Genomic DNA, 23,991 nt, shown 5'->3' on the forward strand with positions numbered 1-23,991 from the left:
GGATTTTTTCCGTCGGTGTATATTAATTTGAACGAGTTGATTAGAGGATAGGAGGCTTAAAACTACAGAAGTACGGAAATCAGTACAGGAAGGTCAAATCAACAACTCAGAGGAATGTCTTTGTATGTCCATCTTTACACAGATGGTTGCAGGACCTCGGCTGTTCTGTACAGAACGCAGAACGCCGAAACAAAACACTTTTCAGCCTTCTAAATTTCCAGTTGTTATCTTACTGACCATCGAGTTTCGGCTTCTGACCGACGTGTAAACAGATTCCCACCTTTATACCAGTCAAAATAGGGGCCAGAATTCATTGACTGGTTCAAAAATAGTTCAAATGGTTCTGAGCACTATGCGACTTAACTTCTGAGTTCATCAGTCGCCTAGAACTTAGAACTAATTAAACCTTACTAACCTAAGGACATCACACACATCCATGCCCGAGGCAGGATTCGAACCTGCGGCCGTAGCGGTCGCGCGGTTACACACTGTAGCGCCTAGAACCGCTGGGACACTCCGGCCGGCTCATTGACTGGTATCCGTAGATTTTTGACACAGCGGTCCCTTCGACCGCTGTGTCAAAAACCTACGTACAACAGTCATTGAATGCTGGCCCTCATTTTGATTGGACCAGAGGTGGGAATCTACCTACATGTCGGTCAGAGGGCCTGAAGATGGCGTAATACGTGGTCTGTTCAAAAAATTACGGAACTTTGTGGTCCACAAAATTTTTATACGCTTTTTATTGTGCATAGCCTCCATCGAAATACTCTCCTGCACAATTGATGCATCGCTCCCAACACCGTTTCCACTTCCGGAAGCAGTCTTTGGAGCACCTCTTGATGGATCGCAAGAAGCACAGTCTACTAATTTTCTCTTATCTCGCCTACCATTGTAAATCTTGGATCTTTCAACGGACTTTTCACCGTTGGAAATAAAAAAATGTCCGCAGGGGGGAGTTCTGGAGGATGAGACAGCACAGTGATTTCGTCCTTTGTGCAGTAGTCACCTACCAACAGGGATGAATGCGCGAGTGCGTTATCGTGATGCAAGAGCCATTAGTTGCCACATTTCAGGCAGTTTCCTTCTCACATTTTCTCGCAGGCGTCGCAACGCGTCCCGATAGTAAGACAGATTAACGGTTTTTCCTGTGGCACGAATTCATGATGAACTAATCCTTCAGAGTCAAAGAAAACTATCAGCATGGCTTTGACATCTGACCTGACGAGCTCTTTTGGTCTTGGAGAACCTTTCCCGACTCACTGTGTAGAATGAACCTTGGTGTTATCGTCATAACCGTTGAACCACGTCTCATTATCAGTTATGATTCTCTTAAGGAACATCTCGTTCTCATTTGCGCGAACCAAAACTTCTTCACAGATTGCGAGGCGACGGTCTTTCTGGTCTTGACTCATGAGCCATGGGACGAAATTGGCGGCAACACAATGCATTCCAAGATGCCGTGTCAGGATTTCATGGTATGATCCAAATGAATTGTTACATTCTTCTGCCCTTTTTCGGACAATGTGTCTTCGTACTGGCACGCACTGTTTCATTTAAGTTCATGACATGAGCGGTATATTGATAATTTATACTTATGGACCGTCTGACAGCAACTGAATAAAACACAATTTTAGTGCCATACGCGTTTCGCCTTTATTTTCTGTAAGGCATCATCAGTGGCCTGGAATATGTACATATATTAGCTATTTTATTTACATTTTTGTCACTGTGCCTATAGGTTATAAACAGTTCTGGTGGTTGGTATTTCCTATTAAGTAGTAATGTTTTGAACTGTACTTACAGGTTGCGTGGACAGTTTCTTACATATTATGCTCTTGTTGCATTTTTGGTGTTGTTCTTCTTCTTATGAACGCCAATTTGCGGTTTTTTCCGCATTACACAGCACTATGCACTGAACGCTTGTTTTAATGCAATGTTTTGGTTTCTGTTGCCGACTGTCAAATGTTTTTGCCAAAGATCGAATCTTATTGCCAACCTTATGAGTGTAACTATTGAAGTATCTGTGGTCTGTTCGTGTATGCATTTGTGTATGTGTGTGTGTGTGTGTGAGAGAGAGAGAGAGTGTTTTTTGGTGTGATATTAATTTAATTTAATTTAATTTTATTTATTTATTTTTTTGTTTTTTTTTGCTTTTTTGTTTTTTTTTTTGTTTGTTTTTGTCCTATGTATGTGTGTGTGTGTGTGTTTTGATGTGATATATATATATATATTTTTGTGCTCTGTGTGTGTGTGTGTGTGTGTGTGTGTGTGTGTGTGTCTGTCTGTATTTTGGTGTTATACAATTTTTTTTTGGGTGGGGGGGGGCTGTGTGTGTGTGTGTGTGTCCAGATGGTGTGGGCAAGAGTTTTTTTTTGTTTTATGTTATCATTTCCTTTATTTAGTGTAGTAGGGAGCCTGTGCTCATGTGTGTTTGTTCATTTATCACATGTTTGTTTTCTGCTATGGCTTTCTGGATGTGGAAGTTTTCTTGCACTTGTATTTTTTTTTTATTTTGGGTGGGGGGGGGGGTGCTGTGTGTGTGTGTGTGTGTGTGTGTGTGTGTATAAATTATCAATACACCGTAATATTACACGCAACTGAGGAAGACAGGACTACAAAAGTTGAAGATGTCATGACATGAGCGTTGAAGACATCGAAGGACCTCCTGAAGGAGAGTCATCTTTAAATTCTGTCCGGGCATTTTTGGACTGTGTGAACCATTCGTAAAACCGAATACTGCTTGAGCACTCATCAGTGTAGCCGTCCTGCATTATTTGGCGTGTCTCTGTAAAGGTTTTCTTGCGTTTCACGAAAAATTAATTCAGACGCGTTGCTCTTGTAACTCTGCCATGTCGAAATTGGCAAACTCAGCACTGAAAAATAACTAACAGACATACAACGATGAAGCTTCCGGCAGTTACACATTAAACACAAATGTGAGCAGGGATGCCAAACACATTTCGCTTCAACACACCACTGGCGCGAAATTACGAATGTTCCGGAACTTTTCGAACAGATCTCGTACGTCGCTGAAACTGGTTGCTCAATAAAATAACAATCGGAAATTTAGATGGCTGAAAGCTGTTTTCAGTCTACATTCCAATCCGAATTTATGGCCGAGTGGTTCTAGGCGCTTCAGTCTGGAACCGCGCGACCGCTACGGTCGCAGGTTCGAATCCTGCCTCGGGCGTGAATATGTGTGATATCCTTAGGTTAGTTAGGTTTAAGTAGTTCTAAGTTCTAGGGGACTGATGACCTAAGATGTTAAGTCCCATAGTACTCAGAGCCACTTTTTTTTTACCCGAATTTGGTTGACACACGTATCCCTAAATATTGGATTTAATTGACAGACTGCAACTCTCGACTAGATCTTTTTGACACATTTCGTAAGTCATCTATGCATTTGTATTGGTGTTTCAATCAGTTAATATTAACCATATATCGTCTCTTAGCTGGAATTATTTATCTGTACTGTGGTATTTTAACTTCGACTATTGCTTGTGATACCTCAATAGCTTTAAAATCCTTTTCAAATAATGTGTCGACAAACAAGATGAGGGAGTGGAAAAGCTCATGAAAGCTGTCCGCCACAAAATATTTTATGCCACAGCAAATGATCGGTGATTCTCCTTTCCAGTCGCGCGGGATTAGCCGAGCAGTCTGCGGCGCTGCAGTCATGGACTGTGCGGCTGGTCCCGGCGGAGGTTCGAGTCCGCCATCGGGCATGGGTGTGTGTGTTTGTCCTTAGGATAATTTAGATTAAGTAGTGTGTAAGCTTAGGGACTGATGACCTGAGCAGTTAAGTCCCATAAGATTTCACAGACATTTGAACATTTCTCCTTTCCAATAAATATTAGTAATGGAGGAAGACGGTGGAAAATGGAGCTGGGCTGGTCGAATGACGTGATACATCAGGTGTTCAGGTCGACCCATGCTACGAGTATGCACAATATGAATGGCGCGTAGTCAGAAGAGAGAACATGTTCCGGGTTTCCTGCAGACAAGGTTCTGGAGCATCACACCGTGCGAGTGAATGTGTGCTGCAATTGGAAACGTACTCGAAAGTAGGAATACATGTAGCAGTACGTTTCTTGTTGGCAAAACGTCTAAACTGCACACAAAATCGTCGTGAAATTCTGGTGGTACAGGGACCAAATGCTATGATTCGCTTTCAGCCGCCGTTAAATGGCGCTAACGTTTTGTCTTAGGCCGAAGGAACGTGGGTGCTGCTGATCGGAAAGCAAGGACAAAAAAGAAAGGCCGTCGACATCGACCACAAACGACAATGCCTAGTGAATGTTTCAGGACAGAGAAAAAAAGAATTTTCAACGCTGAGGACCTTCACATAGCTGTTCTCGAATGGTTTCCCAACCAAGCCGCGGATTTCTATCGTCAAGGAAATGAGCTATTGGTAGACTGTTACGATCTGCGTTGAAAGAGACTTGGTGACTATGTTGCAAATCACTGAAATGTATCAGAGTCATTCTGAAGCGTAATTCATCATCCAATAATGTATGTAGCTTAGTTTTAGAAATCCCCTGGTAGACCAATAAATGTGAGTTGATATAGAAGACATAGGGTATCCAGTATTAGAGGCGGAGTTTGCAACACCTGCATCAGGTAATGTTGTGTACATAGTTCCGCGTAGTCAGCGCGTACACAACTTTCCCACTAGAGCGCGCCACGCTAAGCACAACAGCGTAGGCGCAGCGTTCGTCCGCCTCCGCACTACGAGATGGCGCTGTCTTAGAGACGGACCAAATTCTGCTTCCGCCAATCCGCGTATTAATATGTCACGCAGCCAATGAGATTGCTGCTAACGTAGAACCTTTTCTCCTCGCGGATCACACTCGCGCAGTGATACCTGAACGCTCGAGTTATTATAACGAGTGTACAGATCTCCGATTAGTCAGTCTGCGTCAGTCTGTACCAGTCTGCATTAGTCTGTACCAGTCTATAGTCAAGTTTCAGTCTGCGCCTAATAAGATTATCATATTCCTGTACATTGCCATGAACGTAAATGTATAGACATTTTGTCAAGTATCAGAGATACAGGAGAATAAGATTAACGTACCGAGACCAAAGGAACTTCAGATTGTCAATTGTAAATAGCATCCAGAATCAAGTTAAGTAAGGTTTATGATTGTCATTATTTTAATAAATGTGTGTGAAAATTAATCAAGTTCTGTTTAAAGTTGGCCACCGTCAATCTGCTACTCTAAGCGTGCAAGTGGCATTTCTATCGTCTGACCTAACGGCAGAAGATAAACACGCCACGATAAGACCACGAGACCTATTGCTGACACTCGCCTACTTCGTTAGAGCGACAAGTCAAATAATCTGATGGTGTGTGTACCGAAGGTCTTACAGTACGCACACCACAGGTAACGCACCAGGGACAGATAATATTGCTTCGGAGTTTCTAAAATCGTTGGTGGAAGTGGGGACCAAACGGCTATTCAAGTTGAAGTGAAGAATAAATGACACTTGAGGAATACCACCAGACTTTTAGACATGGAAAGCACTGACAGGATGACGGGAGGGACAATAGGACATGTGTTAAAATATCACTGAATAACTTGTGTAGTACTAGATAGCAGTAGAGGATAAAAACTTCAGGCGAGGACATAGACTGGAATACATCCAAAAGATAATTGAGGATGTAGGGTGCAAGTGAGATGAGATGAAAAAGTTGACTCTGCAAAGACTTGCTTGAATGATACCCATGCTCCTTTCTCATTTAAGGTCACTGTGGATTCAAAATTAACATCAAACATCAATTTTCTAATGTCAGATACGACAAAGACGCCTTCTTTTCGTTTAGCTTCTGAAAGGCGTGGAAACGTTTGGCAGAGATACTTAAAACTTGGTCCCTTTTTAGGCAAAAGCCTTTAGAAACTGTTTCATTAGGCCTAACTTTATATTTTGAGGCCAGTTCTTTCTGCACCAGTGTTGATCCCTAGCCCAACTATCCCATTCACACAAGAAACATGGAAATTTGGTAAAGCTATCTTGTTTACCAAGAAGCATGCATGTTACTTTTAGATCGCCACATATCATCCAACCATGAGCAGAGTAGCCTATTTTATTTAGCACTATTTCTTGGTTTTCATAGCTTTCTTTCATATGTACAGATTGTCGAACAGGTATAGACGCATACATGTTACCATTGTGTAATAAAACAGCCTTTAAACTAGTTTTGGATGAATCAATAAACAGCCTCCAGTCTTCCTTTTTGTGTTCAATACTAAACTCATTCATCAGACTGGGAATGTATGAGCAGTGTACTAAATTACCTTCTTGTTGAAAAAACTTCGAAAATTGCTGCTCTCACTTCTATACATGTATATGCCGGTTCCAACTGTCAATAATTTCTTTTCTTTTAATCTAGAGCCAAGCAATTAAGCTTTTTATTTCGTTAAGCCCAAATCCCGAACCAAATCGTTAAGCTTGGTCTGAGTAAACAATTTGGGCTCTACACTTTCTGTATTACAATGGAATTCATCATTATCTGGTTCATCTGAATCACATTGTACGTCAGAAAATATTTCTGTTGGAACAGAATGCAAATCATCTGGTGGTTCAGGAAATGGCAAATCTGCACCACGCCCTACCGGTCGGGTGGCAGACGGAAGGTTAGGGTAGCTTATTACCTTCTTGTTTTTCGAATTATGACCAGTAATATGAACAATGCAAAAGTAGAAATCACCGGAATGATTTCTTGGCTCCTTCTATATCATATGAACAGCCAATCTAAAGGCTTTTTTCTCCTTCCTGGACCAGATCTTCAACACACACATAACATACCTTATGCGGCGCTCAAGATTTTTCTTGATCACCAAGTTTAGATCCAAAGTATGATAGATAAACCTTTTTCACAAAGTCTGTAATGTTTCTTTGGTCTTTTGTAATCACAAATTCGCCACAAATACAACAAAAACTGTCAGCAGAGTTTTTACAACCACGATTACACATTGTACTGAGCACAGGTACACGAAACGGGAAAGTGAGGTTCGGCTGACAGTAAACAAAACACCATCTGTTAACACAGAAATATAACTGACATTTTTTTGCCACAAAATGTTTTTCAGCAGTGCTGCCAAAGTCATCTACTTCATTACACCTCCTTTTAAAATTATTTTAACTATATAAAAGCTGTTAATTTTTTAAAAAAAAAAATCGCTTAATTTAATAAATTTAGCTGTAGAATGTGAAGAAATGGTGGCTGATACAGTTTTTTAAGAATCATAGTTGGATTTCCCGCCCTAAAAGACATAAGAATAAGGTATTTTCAGCAAAAATGTTTTCCCATCGTTGGCACGTGTAACCAATGATTTGGACAGAGTCCAAGTAAAAATGTTATTAGTAGAGCGAACATCACAACAATGGAATCGTACTTCGTTTTTATCCTGTAACAGTCATTTCTTATGCATTACGAGTCCATTTTGTAAAATTATCAATGAAATTTTTGTTGCAATCCTGTATCCTAATATAAAAACGATTTTTCTCCCTTTCTACATTTGGTGTTCCACTTTCACAGGCGTTTTGGATGCTGAAACACTCATGGTGCTTGTCAACGCTATTTACTTTAAGGGTGCATGGCTTAAGGTATTTTACGAGGATGAAACCAAGCCTACACCTTTCCATTTATCGTCGGGAACGACGGAAGATGTTGATATGATGTACGTCGAGGGCGATTTCCAGTATGCTGACTTAACTGAATTAAATACGCAGGCGCTTATGCTTCCTTACAAGGTAATTTGCTTCACAATTTTCCACATATTTAATTCTTCATATAATTTTAGGAATGAGCAATACTACTAGTGAGAATTAAATAAAAATTTGCATAAATATTTCAAAGGACAGAAATGTTACGAGTTAAAATAACCACGTTTCTGCAGCCGGTGTCACTCTCATTAAAACCCCTTCTCAGTGCTTGTGCTAAGCAACTGCAGGTTATTTTAGAGTTTCAGTATTTTAAGCATTTCATAAGATCGCGAGGCTGTACACCCTGCAGGATTTTAATGAGGTTATAGCGCAAGCTCTAGTTACATTTGCACTTCAGAGCTTTAAGTTGCAAAAAATTTCATGAGTATTATGAGGTGTGTTCAAAAGAAAAGGTACGAAACATTACTGTAGGTATAACTGAAGTGTTTATTGAAAAGTAATCAACAGGGGTCTGAGCACAACAATTTCAATTTCACTTTTTCAAGAGCCGAAGAGTTCCCTGTGTCCTTCAGTTCGTCGTTTGAGTTGAAGGGCTTCTCTGAGTTGTTTTTTTCTTTTTTTTCCGAGCACAGTCACTATCCGGTAAGCAGCTCAGGCCGTTTTCTCTTGATTACTTGGGTGGGCTACGGAGTATCTAACAGTACACGTCACTCTTAATGACTTAATGGTTTCTCCTAGCTCGATGTAGTCGATGAGTATCAGACCTCGGACGTCGAAAAAGACGGAGAGCAGCACCTTGTCTGCTGAGAACGCAACTTTGAATTTTTTAGGGATAGGTAACGACGCTTCCATCGCGTCCATAGATGTCTCAGTACGTTATCCCAAAGCGGCTAACGTCAATTTCAGCTGGTTTGGTTGCTGCGACAATGCGTACCTTTTCATTTGAAAACTCCTTATACTGTTGTAGTCCACAAGAAAAACACCTTTTGCAAACTTTACTGTAAAAACTTCAATGAACAGTTTTAAATCTATAGCCTGAACGTATAAACGATAACCTATATGTAAAAAAATCGTGTTGTGTTCCAGGTCGCTCTCTCGAGATGCATTGTAACTAAGGCGAAACTCGTCTGAGTGCTTAAGTTAAATAAAAAAAATTCATGTTCAGAATAAAAAAGGCGTTCCTCTTGTGAACTACTGGAAGTTATATGCAGCTGTTACGGAAATGCCCACAACTAGAAACTTGTTTCTCCTTATGTTGTAGTTCTAAATGGACAAATTTTAATTTTTATTGTAAAATTATCTTTTTTCATGGCCCAAGTAAAAGATACAGTGGAAAGATATTTTCTGATTACCTAATCAATTTTATACATATTATATTCCAGGTGCGAATCACAATTTTTTTTTGACATCAGGTAATTAATTTCGGTCCATAATTACGGTCTTCAGACCTGAGTACATACACTTCCTAATCATATCGAGCCGACATACGTAAAAGTGGTGCAGTCACAATGCCGACTCGATATGATTAGCAAACTGTGTATACTCGGGTATGAAGATGGTAATCGTGGACAGAAATACTTACTCGATGTATAAAAAAATTTTATGAACCGTAACTGGAGTAAAAATACATAAATATCTCCTTGTATCGCTTGGAAATTTTGCTGCAACTATGTTTGAATTCGGTCTAATCAGTTTCCGTTTTCTTCCTCAGGATTGGAATCTGAATATGGTGGTATTGTTACCAAAAGAAGTGAATGGTTTGCAAGAGCTCGAGAGAAATCTTGACAAAGTTGATGTGTCGGACATTTTGAAGAGAATGACCAACAACAAGGTCTTTGTATATTTACCGAAATTCAAAATGGAATACTCCAAGTCTCTAAAAGACACTCTGATAACAGTAAGTTTAATATTTTCAAACTCATAGTAAGTCAGATATGTTTAATAAGTAATATTTAACGTAAACTTTTCCTCGTAATAACGTCACACAATCTGCCCGAAAGTGGTTCGCACTACCCTTTGTTGCATAGGACGTGTTTTATTAATCTGAAACCGCTTTCTTCATACTCTTTTGACATCAGGGAATCACTACGTAAAGCTACACGTGTAATGGAAGTAAGAATAAACTTGCAATCGCTGTGGTTGCTAACAGGGCAGTACGTCTTGTGTGTGCTGTTCTATCAACATGCTTCGACTGGTCGTGTCAATACCAGCGTGTGAACGAATTGTCGCTTTTTGGGAATAAAAGTGTTGCCAGCGCGTGGAGGAGGCCGTGTTCTCGAAGCGACATTACTCCAACTTTCTACAAAACCCTGAAGAATTTGCCTGTAGGGGTCGTCTGTGCCAGCAACACCTGCTGATGGCAGCCACTTACAAATTATCGTATCGTATAGGTTCACCCCACAACAACAACAGAACTACATAATCTCAGTTGTTTCTTCTTTTTACGATAACTGGGGAGGCTGTAGCGACTCAAGCAATATACAAGTCTCTATCCTATACACTACTGACCATTAAAATTGCTACACCAAGAAGAAATGCAGATGATAAACGGGTATTCATTGGATGAATATATTATACTAAAACTGAGATGTGATTACATTTTCACGCAATTTGGGTGCATAGATCCTGAGAAATCAGTACCCAGAATAACCACCTCTGACCGTAATAACGGCCTTGATACGCCTGGACATTGAGTCAAACAGAGCTTGGATGGAGTGTACAGGTACAGCTGCCCATGCAGCTTCAACACGATACCACAGTTCATCAAGAGTAGTGACTGGCGTATTGTGACGAGACAGTTGCTCGGCCACCATTAACCAGACGTTTTCAGTTGGTGAGAGATTTGGAGAATGTGCTGGCCAGGGCAGCAGTCGAACATTTTCTGAATCCTGAACGGTCCGTACAGGATCTGCAACATGCGCTCGTGCATTGTCTTGTTGAAATGTAGGGTTTCGCAGGAATCGAATGAAGGTTAGAGCCACGGGTCATATTATCTGAAATGTATCGTCCACTGTTCAAAGTGCCGTCATTGCGAACAAGAGGTGACCGAGACATGTAATCAATGGCACCCCCTACCATCACTCCGGGCGATACGCCAGTATGGCGATGACGAATACACGCTTCCATTGTGCGTTCATCGCGACGTCGCCAAACACGGATGCGACCATCATGATCCTGTAAACAGAATCTGGATTCATCCGAAAAAATGACGTTTTGCCTTTCGTGCACCCAGGTTCGTCGTTGAGTACACCAACACAGGCGCTCCTGTCTGGGATGCAACGTCAAGGGTAACCGCAGCCATGGTCTCCGAGCTGATAGTCCATGCTGCTCCAAACGTCGTCGAACTGTTCGTGCAGATGGTTGTTGTCTTACAAACGTCCCCATCTGTTGACTCAGGGATCGAGACGTGGCTGCACGATCCGTTACACCCATGCGTATAAGATGCCTGTCATCTCTACTGCTATAATACGAGGCCGTTAGGATCCAGCACAGCGTTCCGTATTACCCTCCTGATCCCACCGATTCCATATTCTTCTAACAGTCATTGGATCTCGACCAACGCGAGCAGCTCTGTTGCGATACGATAAGTCGCAATCGCGATAGACTACAATCCGACATCTATCAAAGTCGGAAACGTGATGGTACGCATTTCTCCTCCTTACACGAGGCATCACAACAACGTTTCACCAGGCAACGCCGGTCAACTGCTGTTTGTGTATGAGAAATCGGTTGGAAACTTTCCTCATGTCAGCACGTTGTAGGTGTCGCCACCGGCACCAGTCTTGTGTGAATGCTCTGAAAAGTTAATCATTTGCATATCACAGCATCTTCTTCCTGCCGGTTAAATTTCGCGTCTGCAGTACGTCATCTTCGTGGTGTAACAATTTTAATGGCCAGTAGTGTAATTTGCTTTCTGGGCGCCTGTTACGAACAACGGTTTAGCGGAAAAAGATTTAATATACCTGATTTGCCTAGATCAATGGCGTCCGTTTACATTCACAGCAGCATTGTTAAACCTGCTCAAGGATTTCCATCTCACTTAATTATTCATTGCCCTTCTACAAAAATCTCAAGATTTTGTGACTTATAAACACAGCATAGTTGCAAGAGAACACAGAAAAATTGCCTACCTCAGAGAAGTATTCCAGCTCATCTTCTATTCAACATCTACATGAATGACCAATCGCCGACTCAAGGTAGAAGAAGCTTCATGTATGCAGATGACATAGCATTTGCTGTACAGCGGAAAAGCTTTGACACTGTGGGGAGAAGTGCGCATCATTTACAGAACAGATAAAGTTGTCGTTAGCCACATACGGTCTGGTACCGCGCGCAGCAGAATTTGAATCCGCGCTACACGTCATGGACATCGAAGACCCCTAGAGGTCTCTGCACCATCGCGCCGTAAGCTGTGGCGGCGAGCGCCTCCTGGCCCGCTTTTAGTGTGGGGGCGCCACGGCGGAACACGTGGTCCCAGCGGCCAATAGCGGCGCCCCCGATAGCATACTTAAGCGCCTGCCTCTCGCTCAGCCAGTTGAACAACATTGCACACACGGAACTCAATGCCCCTATCACTACACAGGATCTCATTGCTACATTCCGCACAAAACGCAACACCGCTCCTGGTCACGATCGTGTCACCAACCGCCACCTACGTGAAGCTCCTGTCTCTTTCCTTTCCACCCTGGCCAGGCTCTACAATGTAGTCCTGTCCACCGGTTACTACCCCGACCTGTGGAAAACCTCCCGCATCCTGATGTTCCTTAAACCCGGTAAACAGCCGTCAGCCGTCTCTTCCTGCCGTCCCGTCAGCTTTACCTCGATCTTCAGCAAGGTCCTGGAATCCATCCTCATCCGACGCATCCACCAGCATCTCCGCCAGCACCGCCTCCTTCCCGTTACCCAGTGTGGCTTTCGGCCGTCCTTCTCTTCCGACGACCTTCTCCTTCACCTCACTCATCTCCTTGCCGAACAGCTTAATTCCCGTCGCTCCGCAATCTTCCTCTCCCTGGACCTCGAACGTGCCTATGACCGCGTATGGCATTCCGGTCTCCTCTTCAAGCTCCAAACCTTCGCCCTTCCCATTAACTACGTCCGTCTGATCGGCTCCTTTCTCTCCCACCGTCCTTCCTACGTCACCATCCATAACACGGATTCCTACACTTTTTTTCCCTCCGCCAGTGTGCCCCAAGGTTCCGTTCTCTCTCCCCTTCTGTACCTTTTGTATACGGCGGACATGCCGCCGCCGTCACCCCCCGTCGACCCTCTCCAGTTTGCCGATGACACCGCCTTCCTTGCCCTTGCCCCCACCCTGCAGCGTTCCCAACACCTTCTCCAATCCCATCTTCACCGGTTCACCGCTTGGTGCAACCAGTGGTTGCTTCTACATCTACATCTACATATACATTTATACTCCGCAAGCCACCCAACGGTGTGTGGCAGAGGGCACTTTACGTGCCACTGTCATTACCTCCCTTTCCTGTTCCAGTCGCGTATGGTTCGCGGCAAGAACGACTGTCTGAAAGCCTCCGTGCGCGCTCTAATCTCTCTAATTTTACATTCGTGATCTCCTCGGGCGGTATAAGTAGGGGGAAGCAATATATTCGATACCTCATCCAGAAACGCACCCTCTCGAAACCTGGCGAGCAAGCTACACCGCGATGCAGAGCGCCTCTCTTGCAGAGTCTGCCACCTGATTTCGTTAAACATCTCCGTAACGCTATCACGCTTACCAAATAACCCTGTGACGAAACGCGCCGCTCTTCTTTGGATCTTCTCTATCTCCTCCGTCAACCCGATCTGGTACGGATCCCACACTGATGAGCAATACTCAAGTATAGGTCGAACAAGTGTTTTGTAAGCCACCTCCTTTGTTGATGGACTACATTTTCTAAGGACTCTCCCAATGAATCTCAACCTGGTACCCGCCTTACCAACAATTAATTTTATATGATCATTCCACTTCAAATCGTTCTGCACGCATACTCCCAGATATTTTACAGAAGTAACTGCTACCAGTGTTTGTTCCGCTATCATATAATCATACAATAAAGGATCCTTCTTTCTATGTATTCGCAATACATTACATTTGTCTATGTTAAGGGTCAGTTGCCACTCCCTGCACCAAGTGCCTATCCACTGCAGATCTTCCTGCATTTCGCTACAGTTTTCTAATGCTGCAACTTTTCAGTATACTACAGCATCATCCGCGAAAAGCCGCATGGGACTTCCGACACTATCTACTAGGTCATTTATATATATTGCGAAAAGCAATGGTCCCATAACACTCCCCTGTGGCACGCCAGAGGTTACTTTAACGTCTGTAGACGTCTCTCCATTGATAACAACATGCTGTGTTCTGTTTGCTAAAAACTCTTCAATCCAGCCACACAGCTGGTCTGATATTCCGTAGGCTCTTACTTTGTTTATCAGGCGACAGTGCGGAACTGTATCGATCGCCTTCCGGAAGTCAAGAAAAATAGCATCTACCAGGGAGCCTGTATCTAATATTTTCTGGGTCTCATGAACAAATAAAGCGAGTTGGGTCTCACACGATCGCTGTTTCCGGAATCCATGTTGATTCCTACATAGTAGATTCTGGGTTTCCAAAAACGACATGATACTCGAGCAAACATGTTCTAAAATTCTACAACAGATCGACGTCAGAGATATAGGTCTATAGTTTTGCGCATCTGCTTGACGACCCTTCTTGAAGACTGGGACTACCTGTGCTCTTTTCCAATCATTTGGAACCTTCCGTTCCTCTAGGGACTTGCGGTACACGGCTGTTAGAAGGGGGGCAAGTTCTTTCGCATAATCTGTGTAGAATCGAATTGGTATCCCGTCAGGTCCAGTGGTCTTTCCTCTGTTGAGTGTTTCCAGTTGCAATCCCTCCAAAAACAGGGCGATCATTGTAGGCAAAACCACCCCTTCCTTCTGCCTCCTTGATTTCTATCTCACCATCTATGCCTGTCCTATTGCCCTCACCTCCACCCTTAAGTACCTTGGCGTCACCCTTGACCGTCGACTCTCCTGGACCCCCCATCTCCGGACAATCCAAGCCAAGGCACGCTCCCGACTCCGTCTCCTCAAGCTCCTTTCCGGCGGTACGTGGTGTCTGGACTCCTCCGCCATACTCCACACCTATAAATCCCTCATCCGCCCTATCCTTTGTTATGCCCATCCAGCCTGGATCTCCGACCCCCCCTACCTTTTATAAATCCCTTCAAATCCTTGAACGCCCTGCCTCGCCTATCGCATCCGTCTCCCCTCCCCCACACAGATCCTGTACGATCTCATTCCATTTCCCCACCTCCTCTTTTTCCTTGAAAGGATGCGGATCCTGTACACCTCCCGCAAACTCAATCCTCCTCACCCGCTTGTCTCGCCCATCCTCTCCCAGCCCCGCCCGCTGCCGCGCCTGTATTTCCACATCCCACCCGGTCTCCATCTCCCCACCTCCTTACCCTCTCCCAAGATGGCATCCGCCAGCTCCCTCTCCCTGTTGATGCCCTCCTCCCCTCCATCTACCCCTCCTATCAACTTTGATCCTCCCTTCCCACTTCCTGTGTTTTTTTCCTTTGGGCACCCTCCCTCCCTTCTCTCCTCCTTCCCTCCCTCGTCCCTATCTCCCCACTCCTCCCCCGAGCTTCCCCTACCCCTGTCCCTCTACTCCTCCTCCCATCTCCTCCGCCATTGGCATCTTTGCTCTCCCCTCTCCCTACCCCTCACCCTTCTCCCCCTCTTGGCAGGTCCCCAAACTCGCACACATTACGTGAACATTAGCGCGCCGGAGATCATCGCCATCCGTTTCTCTTGTGTGCCGTCGTGTTTTGTGTTTAGTGTTCACCGTCACATTCCATCGTTCACATGTGCCACCGACATCTTCAGTGTTTGTGTGTCGTGTCAACAGTTTTTAGTGTGGATTATCGTCGAGTGTGAATGGCTCCGTGGTTTTGTATTTATGTGTCTACTGTTTTATTATCCGCCGTTACGTAACTTCTGTGTATTTCTTATGTTTTTTCTCATTGTCTATTCTGCGGCTGAGGAGCAGAGTAGAATGCTGCTGCCAGTCTGCCTGTTGTACAGGTTTTAAAATCAAAATAAAGAAAGAAAAAAAAAGCTCAGCCAGCCAGTCTAATCTCGCGTACGTCTGTTGACACATCGCCTCGCGTTAGACAGCTTACTTACTTGTTCTGTGTCTGAGTGGACGTGTTTGTTAGGTTTCCTTGTGACTCCGTTGTTCGATCTCGTTGTTGTTTGCTCTGTCCTTCGTTGGTCGTGTCCGTCGTCTCGCGCTGTGTTGTTGTTCGCGGGCCACTCCGCAGGTCCCGCCGCGCTTTCCATCATTTCTACCCCGCGACCGTCCCGGTCGCAGTTACGACATACCGAACGAGGAGGAACCCGAGTGCTGTATTATTATGCTCCTAAGCACCTGAGAATAACCTTGACAGAACATTTACATTCAATATCATTGTAAGAACAGCGAAATGGGAATCTCCACACTAGGACGTCTGACTTGAAAACAGGCAGGGTAAATATGAGGCTAGCACTCTTCAACAATCGCTTCATTGACGACTGCGCTGTGTGCTTCTGCTGTGGAACATGCCTGTCCGATCTGGTGCACATGAAACATATAGGCTAACTACAGGTTGCCTCAAGCCAACTCCGACAAACCTTATTACTCACTTCGATTAGCGCCACCTTCTGAAGTTGGTGGTGATAACGAGAGGCTTCCAGTGGACCAGAACAGAGCCCACTGGTCGCATCGACACAGCCTCAAACCCTCGTCCTCAACGGTTCAGATTCTGTGATCATCGAAATAGCTTACCGAGTCTCCGTAAAAGGCAAACTGGAACTGTGGAAGACGCATGTGGGTATAGCAGCCTAGCAGCTAACTCCGAGGGCAAATTAAGAGCTGGCAGGTGCGGAAGTCGCTAAACGGATGACCCTCCATAGTGGGGAGATCCAAGGACTGTATGAAGAAATAGGACTTGATGACATTTACTTTGGGTGCCGGCAAGAGTAAACCATAAGCCGCATCGCTCAGTGTCTTCTGTGCCAAACATCCAGCACAAAACATGAGATAATCTATGCCACGCTGAGCGCTTCACAGGTTGTGACGTGAAGATAAAGGGTCACTACAACTGTTATATTTTCCCAGTCTGTTATCTGTTTTCTGATCTGATTGTCAGTCTGTGTATTTCTACGAGGGGGTGCCCTAAAGGAAGCGAACGTACTTTTTCTGAAATTTTTAATTCACGTTTTATGCACAAACCTTCAGTCCCCTTCATCTACATCTACATGGATACTCTGCAAATCACATTTAAGTGCCTGGCAGAGGGTTCATCGAACCACCTTCACAATTCTCTATTATTCCAATATCGTAAAGCGCGCGGGAAGAATGAGCATCTATATCTTTCCGTACGAGCTCTGATTTCCCTTATTTTATCGTGGTGATCGTTCCGCCGTATGTAGGTCGGTGTGAACAAAACATTTTCGCATTCGGAGGAGAAAGTTGGTGATTGTAATTACGTGAAAAGATTCCGTCGCAATGAAAAACGCCTTTCTTTTAATGATTTCCAGCCCAAATCCTGTATCACTTCTGTGACACACTCTCCCATATTTCGCGATAATACAAAACGTGCTGCCTTTCTTTGAACTTTTTCGATGTACTCCCTCAGTCCTACCTGGTAAGGATACCACACCGCGCAGCAGTATTCTAAAAGAGAACGGACAAGCGTAGTGTAGGCAGTCTCCTTAGTAGGTCTGTTACATTTTCTAAGTGTCCTGCCAATAAAACGCAGCCTTTGGGTAGCCTTTCCCACAACATTTTATGTGTTCTTTCCGATTAAGTTGTTGGTAATTGTAATACCTAGGTATTTAGATGAATTTACGGCTTTTACATTAGACTGATTTATCATGTAACCGAAGTTTAACGAGTTCCATTCAGTACTCATGTGGATGACCTCACACTTTTCGTTATTTAGGGTCAACTGCCACTTTTCGCACCATTCAAAGTACTCTCCACTTGCAATAATAAACTTCTCTAATCTTTTATTCCAGTTTAGAAAACATTGGTTAAATTCATCTTTTGTGGTGATAGACAGTGGCTCCATCTTTTTTTATTCACCTCATCAATGCCTGCAAAATGCTTCCCTTTCATGTCTTGTTTCATTGTAGGAAAAAGAAAAGTCACATGGGGCAAAGTCGGGTGATTATGGGTGTGAGAAACAGGTATAACACCATTTTTGGTCAATAATTGTCGTACAGACAGGTGAATGTGAGCAAAGGCGTTGTCGTGATAGACAAACGGGTCACCGCCCAGCCGCAAATCAGACCGCTTCCGCCGCATATTGTTGCACAGTATTTTCAAAACTCCCAAGCAGACAGCCTGGTTAACCGTGTGACCCTGCGGAACAAACTCTGAATGGACGGCTCCTCTCATATCGGAAAAACAAATCAGCGTGGTTTTAATGATGATTTCACCTGATGCGTTTTCTTGGGGCGAGGTGAACTTTAAGTGTTCTACTGGCTTTATTGTTGCTTTGATTCAGGCCCATAAGCATAGCACGAAGTTTAGTCACGTGTGATAATTTTTTTTAAAGTTTCGGTCATTTCGGGACTCTTCTTTCAAAGCACAGCATACTTCCGCACGACCTTGTTTTCATTCAAGCAGTCAGCAGTAGTAGTAAGAATTTGACAGCAACCCTATACATTCCCAAACTCCAAGTCACTTCCGACCGCTCTACAATTTCTTCAATGGTCCGTCGTCGACCTTCATTGATGACTGCAACAATGTTTTCAACATTTTCATGTGTTCAGGTCGTGAAAGGACGATCAGAACGAGATTTGTCATCAGCTAACTTTTACCATTTTTAGACGGGAAAACCACTCAGACACTTGACTTTTCCCCATAGCATCGTCCTTGTACGCCTTTATTAACGTTTCAAGTGTTTCTCTTCCACTTTTTTCGAGCAAAAAGCAAAAGTTCACCGTCGCATGCTGTTCATGAAAATCAGCCATTGCAAAAACGACAATTACACAAAACAGTTGTCACTATAAACTCTGCCGAAACTAGTCCTGACATTCTTCAGCAACAGTACTCGGCTTTCCGACCCATGTTCGCTCTGTGCGCCCCTACAAAATCTCTGCCTACCAAAATATGAGTTCAGTTTCTTTTGGGTACACCCTCGTATGTCTCTGACTCGAGAATAGATAAATCAAAGGCTGCAAGATTCTTTTAACTCGTGATTGTCGTAGGAAAGATACCAACGCACGTTGGGAGTATAAGATAGTTTAGTCATGTTTCGTGTCGATATAATGTGCGAAAGTTGGATATCTCTAGCCGTGATAGAAAATGATATCAGGGTTACACAGCATCGGAACACTATCGTACAACCACTGTCGACCCCTACAGTCAAACATTTTGGCGATGGGTTCGTCTTTCAAGACGGTAGTGCACGAGTGTATTGTGACCACTTCGTGAACATGAAGTAATCAATCGAACAAAACAGTCTCCGGTATCTGCTGGGATGAACCTGATTGAACGTACTTGAGACCAGTTTAAATCTACAGTGTATCGTGACTGGAGGCATCCTCACATACTGGATGATATCACGAGAGATCGCATCCAAGAATAGGACGGTTTTGCGCGGGAAAGTCTCGCCGCCTTGTGGTGGTTGAAAGCACAAGCGGAACAACATGATACTGAGCATTAACCAACAGCTTACTTCGATTTCACAGATGTACAGAGATGTCCACTTCCGACGGACTGTCTTTCTTTTCGAATTTTTTCCTTTTGTTAGTAAAAAATATCGTTTTCATAGTCTAAATTTTGTTCGTTGGCCATCTTTGACATCCTACCGATGTCTTTCGAGCCCATCAATCAGCGCATTTTTTTTGCTCCTCAGCTAAAGGCCCTCTCCGTCTTATGGATTCTGGTTGCACCATCACCCTTAAAGCTTTTACCATCTTTCCGAAACCATTAGTATCAGTTATATTGCCTTCTACAATGCCCGTCTCTCTTAGATCTCTCTCACATTCTTGCAACCATCTTAGCTCAGATTACATCAGATTTTGATAATTTTAGATTTTCCTTGCGAGACTGTTATTAGCAATGCGGCAAATGTGCCCGTGGAATATTAATATTTTAGCTGATATTGTCATTAATTTCCTCTTGCCGTATACTTCTTTACTAGATCTCATTCGAAACACTCCGTCTCTCGCCAATATATTCCGTAACATCTTTTATGTAACTGTCTTTTTCGGTGCAAGCCCTGTGTCACTGAAGCACACACGCCTACAAACGTTCTAATCTTATAACAGTGCTGTAATAGTTTGTCTCCTATATTCAGCGTATTCTTCTTACAGATATTTTCAGTCAATTGATACTCTCACTCTAGTTTTCGGATCTGGATACCAGTCACATCTTGTTCTAGCCCATAGTGTTGGGATACTTTACCCGAATACCTACACTTGTTGACCCTTGTGATCTTCAAGTGATCAGTTATCAGCCATTCTGGCCCGTCATTGAAATGTATAATGTACTTCGTTTTCCAATAGGAGATTTGTTCTACGTTCTTGTTGTTTCTTTAAGTTTTTATCTACCTGATTGCTGAATCGATGTAATTGTCAAAAATGGCCAAATCATCGCGATAACCAGATAGTCCCCGTAAGCTTCTTTGAGTTTGGGACCCAAGAGAAACTGATTTCTTTCCTTTGTACTTTATATAGCGAACTTCTCCATTCTCGAACAACACGTTCTAAGATACTATTGGAAAGACGCAGAGACGTTCAGATTCCTTCATAAACCCCAATTTTTATCTCAAAGAGCTTTCAAATCTCTTTCTTTAATTTTATCTTTGTTATTATGTAAGTGACAGTATGCTTAATCACGTTTATGAACGTCTCATCCACCCCACGTACTTCCATAACGACTCGTGATTAATCACGCCCTTTGTTTTCTGAATTTAACGAACGCAACCAAACAGTTAAACCTCTCAGCTGACATATATCTGATGATGTCATTCAGATCCAAAATTTGTTCTGGATAGGACAGCATTTTCTGTAACCAGCCGGTATTCGCCAATCTGTTTATCAAGATGAAATTATATTCCAAACAGATGTGCTTAAAATCTTGTACAGAACGAGCATGACTGATATATCCCTTTAACTGTCGACGTCTTTATTGCCATCGTTTCTATGGAGAGGATGGATTAGCTTTTGACTGCTATTCAACCAAGATTATACCCGTTCTCGAACGTTTTTGAAAGAGGCAAGGTAGTATGCACAGGTTGTCATTAATCGCAAGCTGTAATACTTGCGACACAATAAAATCTCCACAAGCTACTTTATTGTCTTTTAGGTTACCTCTGATTAGTTCAGTTTCCATGTGACAAGGTGGCTGAAAGTTAGAGAAACACTGAACAGGAGGGGATGTGGATAGTCTGTTGCCGCTTCACTGCTGAGCGGCTCCATGAAATTTAACTTAGGCAACCTACTGAAGTAAGGAACTAGAATGTTGCTATTTTCAAAAGTGTTCAGGCTTAGCATTCCAATTTCATGTCTAAAGCACAAATTAGGAGGTCGTTACCATTTTAGAATCGACTAAAATGCGTGATAAAAACCTTTGATGTTGTTCTTACAGAAACCCCGATCGACCATTTCCGTGCGTCATTTCTCGTATGCTCGAAACACTCGGGCTGCAACACTCCTCGCTGTTCAAAACATCAAAGATTTATTGTTCCTTGGTCTAATCTCAGTTTTTTCAGGCAACTCTTCTTCGAGGCAGCGAATTGCCACAGATTTCGTTCTACTCTCGGTGATTTTGTTTTGCAGCGGCCAGGATTGTGGCGCTAACCGCCTGTGAAATCTCAAGTGAAACGTCAGTCCAATTTTTCTAGTCTGATTTTGTGTGGTCACATCATGTTTCTTAGTAATGTTTTTGCGATCCGCAGTCTTCTTGAGAGGAATAAAATTCATGGAAGGCTATTGACCACAGTTAAGCATGAGATCTCTCTGAACTTTGAAGTTCGTTATCTCCTTTATTGCCATTCTATGAAATGAAAGTTGATCATTTAGTTTGTCTACATTACTTTACCCGGTGACCACCTAGGCTTCTGTTTCCTTGATTTACTTCTTTTTTAGTTCGTTAAGGCCAATACTTCTCAGCCAGTCTAGGAGAAGACATTTGGTCATAAACTCAATGAAAGGATATCCTGACATAGCATCCAAATGATAAGGGGCAACGCTTGTCACACAAATGGCTAACGACGCAGGGACTGAATATCTCCCGGTGTAAAGAGACACCTTCTGCCAAGTGCCAAAAGCCTCCTTGGAGGGCCCTTTCTTGCCCTCGAAATAGGAAAACACTCCTAAATGCGGATGAGCCTGACAGGGCCAATGGCATAGGATACGGAAGGCAGAAGGAAACCACTGTATTAAAGACCCACGTAATGTTCCTAGTCCCTCTGGACTGTGTTCTGAGGTACAGGTGTTCCTGAGAAAAAAATATTCCACAATAGGCCCACAATCTGATCTCCGGGTGGGCTCATACCCAGGAGAACTGCGGGCTGAAATCAAGGTAAAAGGAGCAAAAAGGAAACATCTCTATTGAGGATTGCTGCATGGAACGTGAAGACGGTAAACGAAAATTATAAAACGTGAAGGCAGAATTGGAGAGACGTAGCTTAAGTCGTTTACGGTTGAGTGAAGTTCAGTGGAAAGGAGAAGAAGAATTTGAATCAAGTCAATACAAAGTAATTTGCATTGGGTCGGAAACGAAGGAAAACGGAGTTGGAATTACATATTAGAACACAAAGTTGTTTGCACTAGTGGCAGAGTGTCTGCAGTGAAGTTAAACAGTAACCCTGTGGATGCACTGATTATTCAAGTTTCTATGTCAACATCAGGTACAAACGAAGAGAAAGCAGACAAAATACATGAGCAGATGTAAGAAATCTACGAAGAAAATGGGAAAGGATAAGTAAGAACTGTCATGGGGGACGAGTAGTAAAGTGAAAAAAAGAAGAGAAGAAAAAGTTGTTGGAAACTAAGACATGGAAAAGGACCAAAGAAATCGGAGAAAACTTGATAAGCTTCTGTGAACGATTTAATCTCTGGGTTGCTAGTACGAGGTTTATGCACCATCAACGAAGATCATACACTTGGAAAACTCCAGTGATGTTGATAGATATCAAATAGTGAAGCGGCAAGAAACGTGGGAGTGGGGGAGGACCAGATGCTGGTGGCTTTATTGTGCAAATTTCAAGTCAACATTTATTAATAAAAGACCAAATACAAACATTAAACATAATTGTAAGAGCGGCTTCACCTTGGCTGATCACAGAAGTTTGATCCCAAAGTATACTTTATCACATGTGGCTATAAGGCACGAAATGTTAACAACACGGCTTCAAGTCGAAATACACTTACGAAAATGAGTATTCGCCCTTACCACTGATAGAAAAATGTGTGTGGCTGTAATTTTTCATGTACATCATCTAGAAAACACAATAAACATCGAAGATCAATACTATTACGGCACATTGTTTAACCAAAGATGATGACAAACTAAATGTAAATGATCAATATAAAAAGAAAGATCGTTGTAAGGAATATTTAAATTTACAGTTACTACAAGTTCGCAACCAGTGATACTTTCTGCTTGTGAATCGTGAAAGGGATTTACAAACAATCACCAAATACTTTAAAATAAATGTTCAGTTAAAAAATTTACTCAGTAAAACATATGTAACTCACGTATATCAGTTAGATTAACTTTAGCGCGGCGCAGGGGCTGAGTACCTCCCGGTATATGGAGACTTCTTCTGCCAAGTGCCAACAGCCTCTTTGGAAGGCACTCCCTTGCCTTCGACATGGGAAAGCACTCCTAAATGCCTACGAGCCCGACGAAGCTAACGGTATAGGATGCAGAAGGCAGGCAATAAACCTTACAGAAGTAAGTGGTGAAACATTTCAAGCAGACAAGAAATTATTTAGAATAAATATTCAGTACAAAACTCCGCAGAAAAAGAACATCCACGACATGTACATCAAATAATTTAAGGCCCATAAAAGTCTTCATATAGTCTTGCCCCACTGGCGCACTAAACCGAGTAAAATCGAACGGTTTCCCACCCGAGGTCAATAATTTCACACACACAACCTCACCGCAATAAAATTGTAACTGTATTAGAATGAGTGTTCTCTGCAGCATGTAACACATATGAATAAGGACGCAGGTGGACAAATAAATGGGAAGCCAAGCTAGACACTAACTTCAACCAACAGGGCAAACGAGAAAAGAAGTTTCATATT

General features: G+C 43.0%; 1 protein-coding gene across 4 annotated transcripts in view; it reads left to right on the forward strand.

Moving 5' to 3' along the window:
* LOC126456704 (leukocyte elastase inhibitor-like) overlaps window positions 1-23,991 on the forward strand; it is a 130,981-nt gene that overhangs the window by 48,466 nt on the left and 58,524 nt on the right. For all 4 annotated transcript variants that reach the window (XM_050092440.1, XM_050092442.1, XM_050092443.1 and 1 more), the window contains exons 5-6: window positions 7,544-7,758; window positions 9,383-9,568. In XM_050092440.1, the coding sequence (XP_049948397.1) occupies window positions 7,544-7,758; window positions 9,383-9,568 (401 nt within the window). The remainder of the gene's footprint in view (window positions 1-7,543; window positions 7,759-9,382; window positions 9,569-23,991) is intronic.

This window comes from Schistocerca serialis, chromosome 2, assembly GCF_023864345.2.
Source record: "Schistocerca serialis cubense isolate TAMUIC-IGC-003099 chromosome 2, iqSchSeri2.2, whole genome shotgun sequence".
In the NCBI taxonomy this organism is placed as follows: Eukaryota; Metazoa; Arthropoda; class Insecta; order Orthoptera; family Acrididae; genus Schistocerca; species Schistocerca serialis.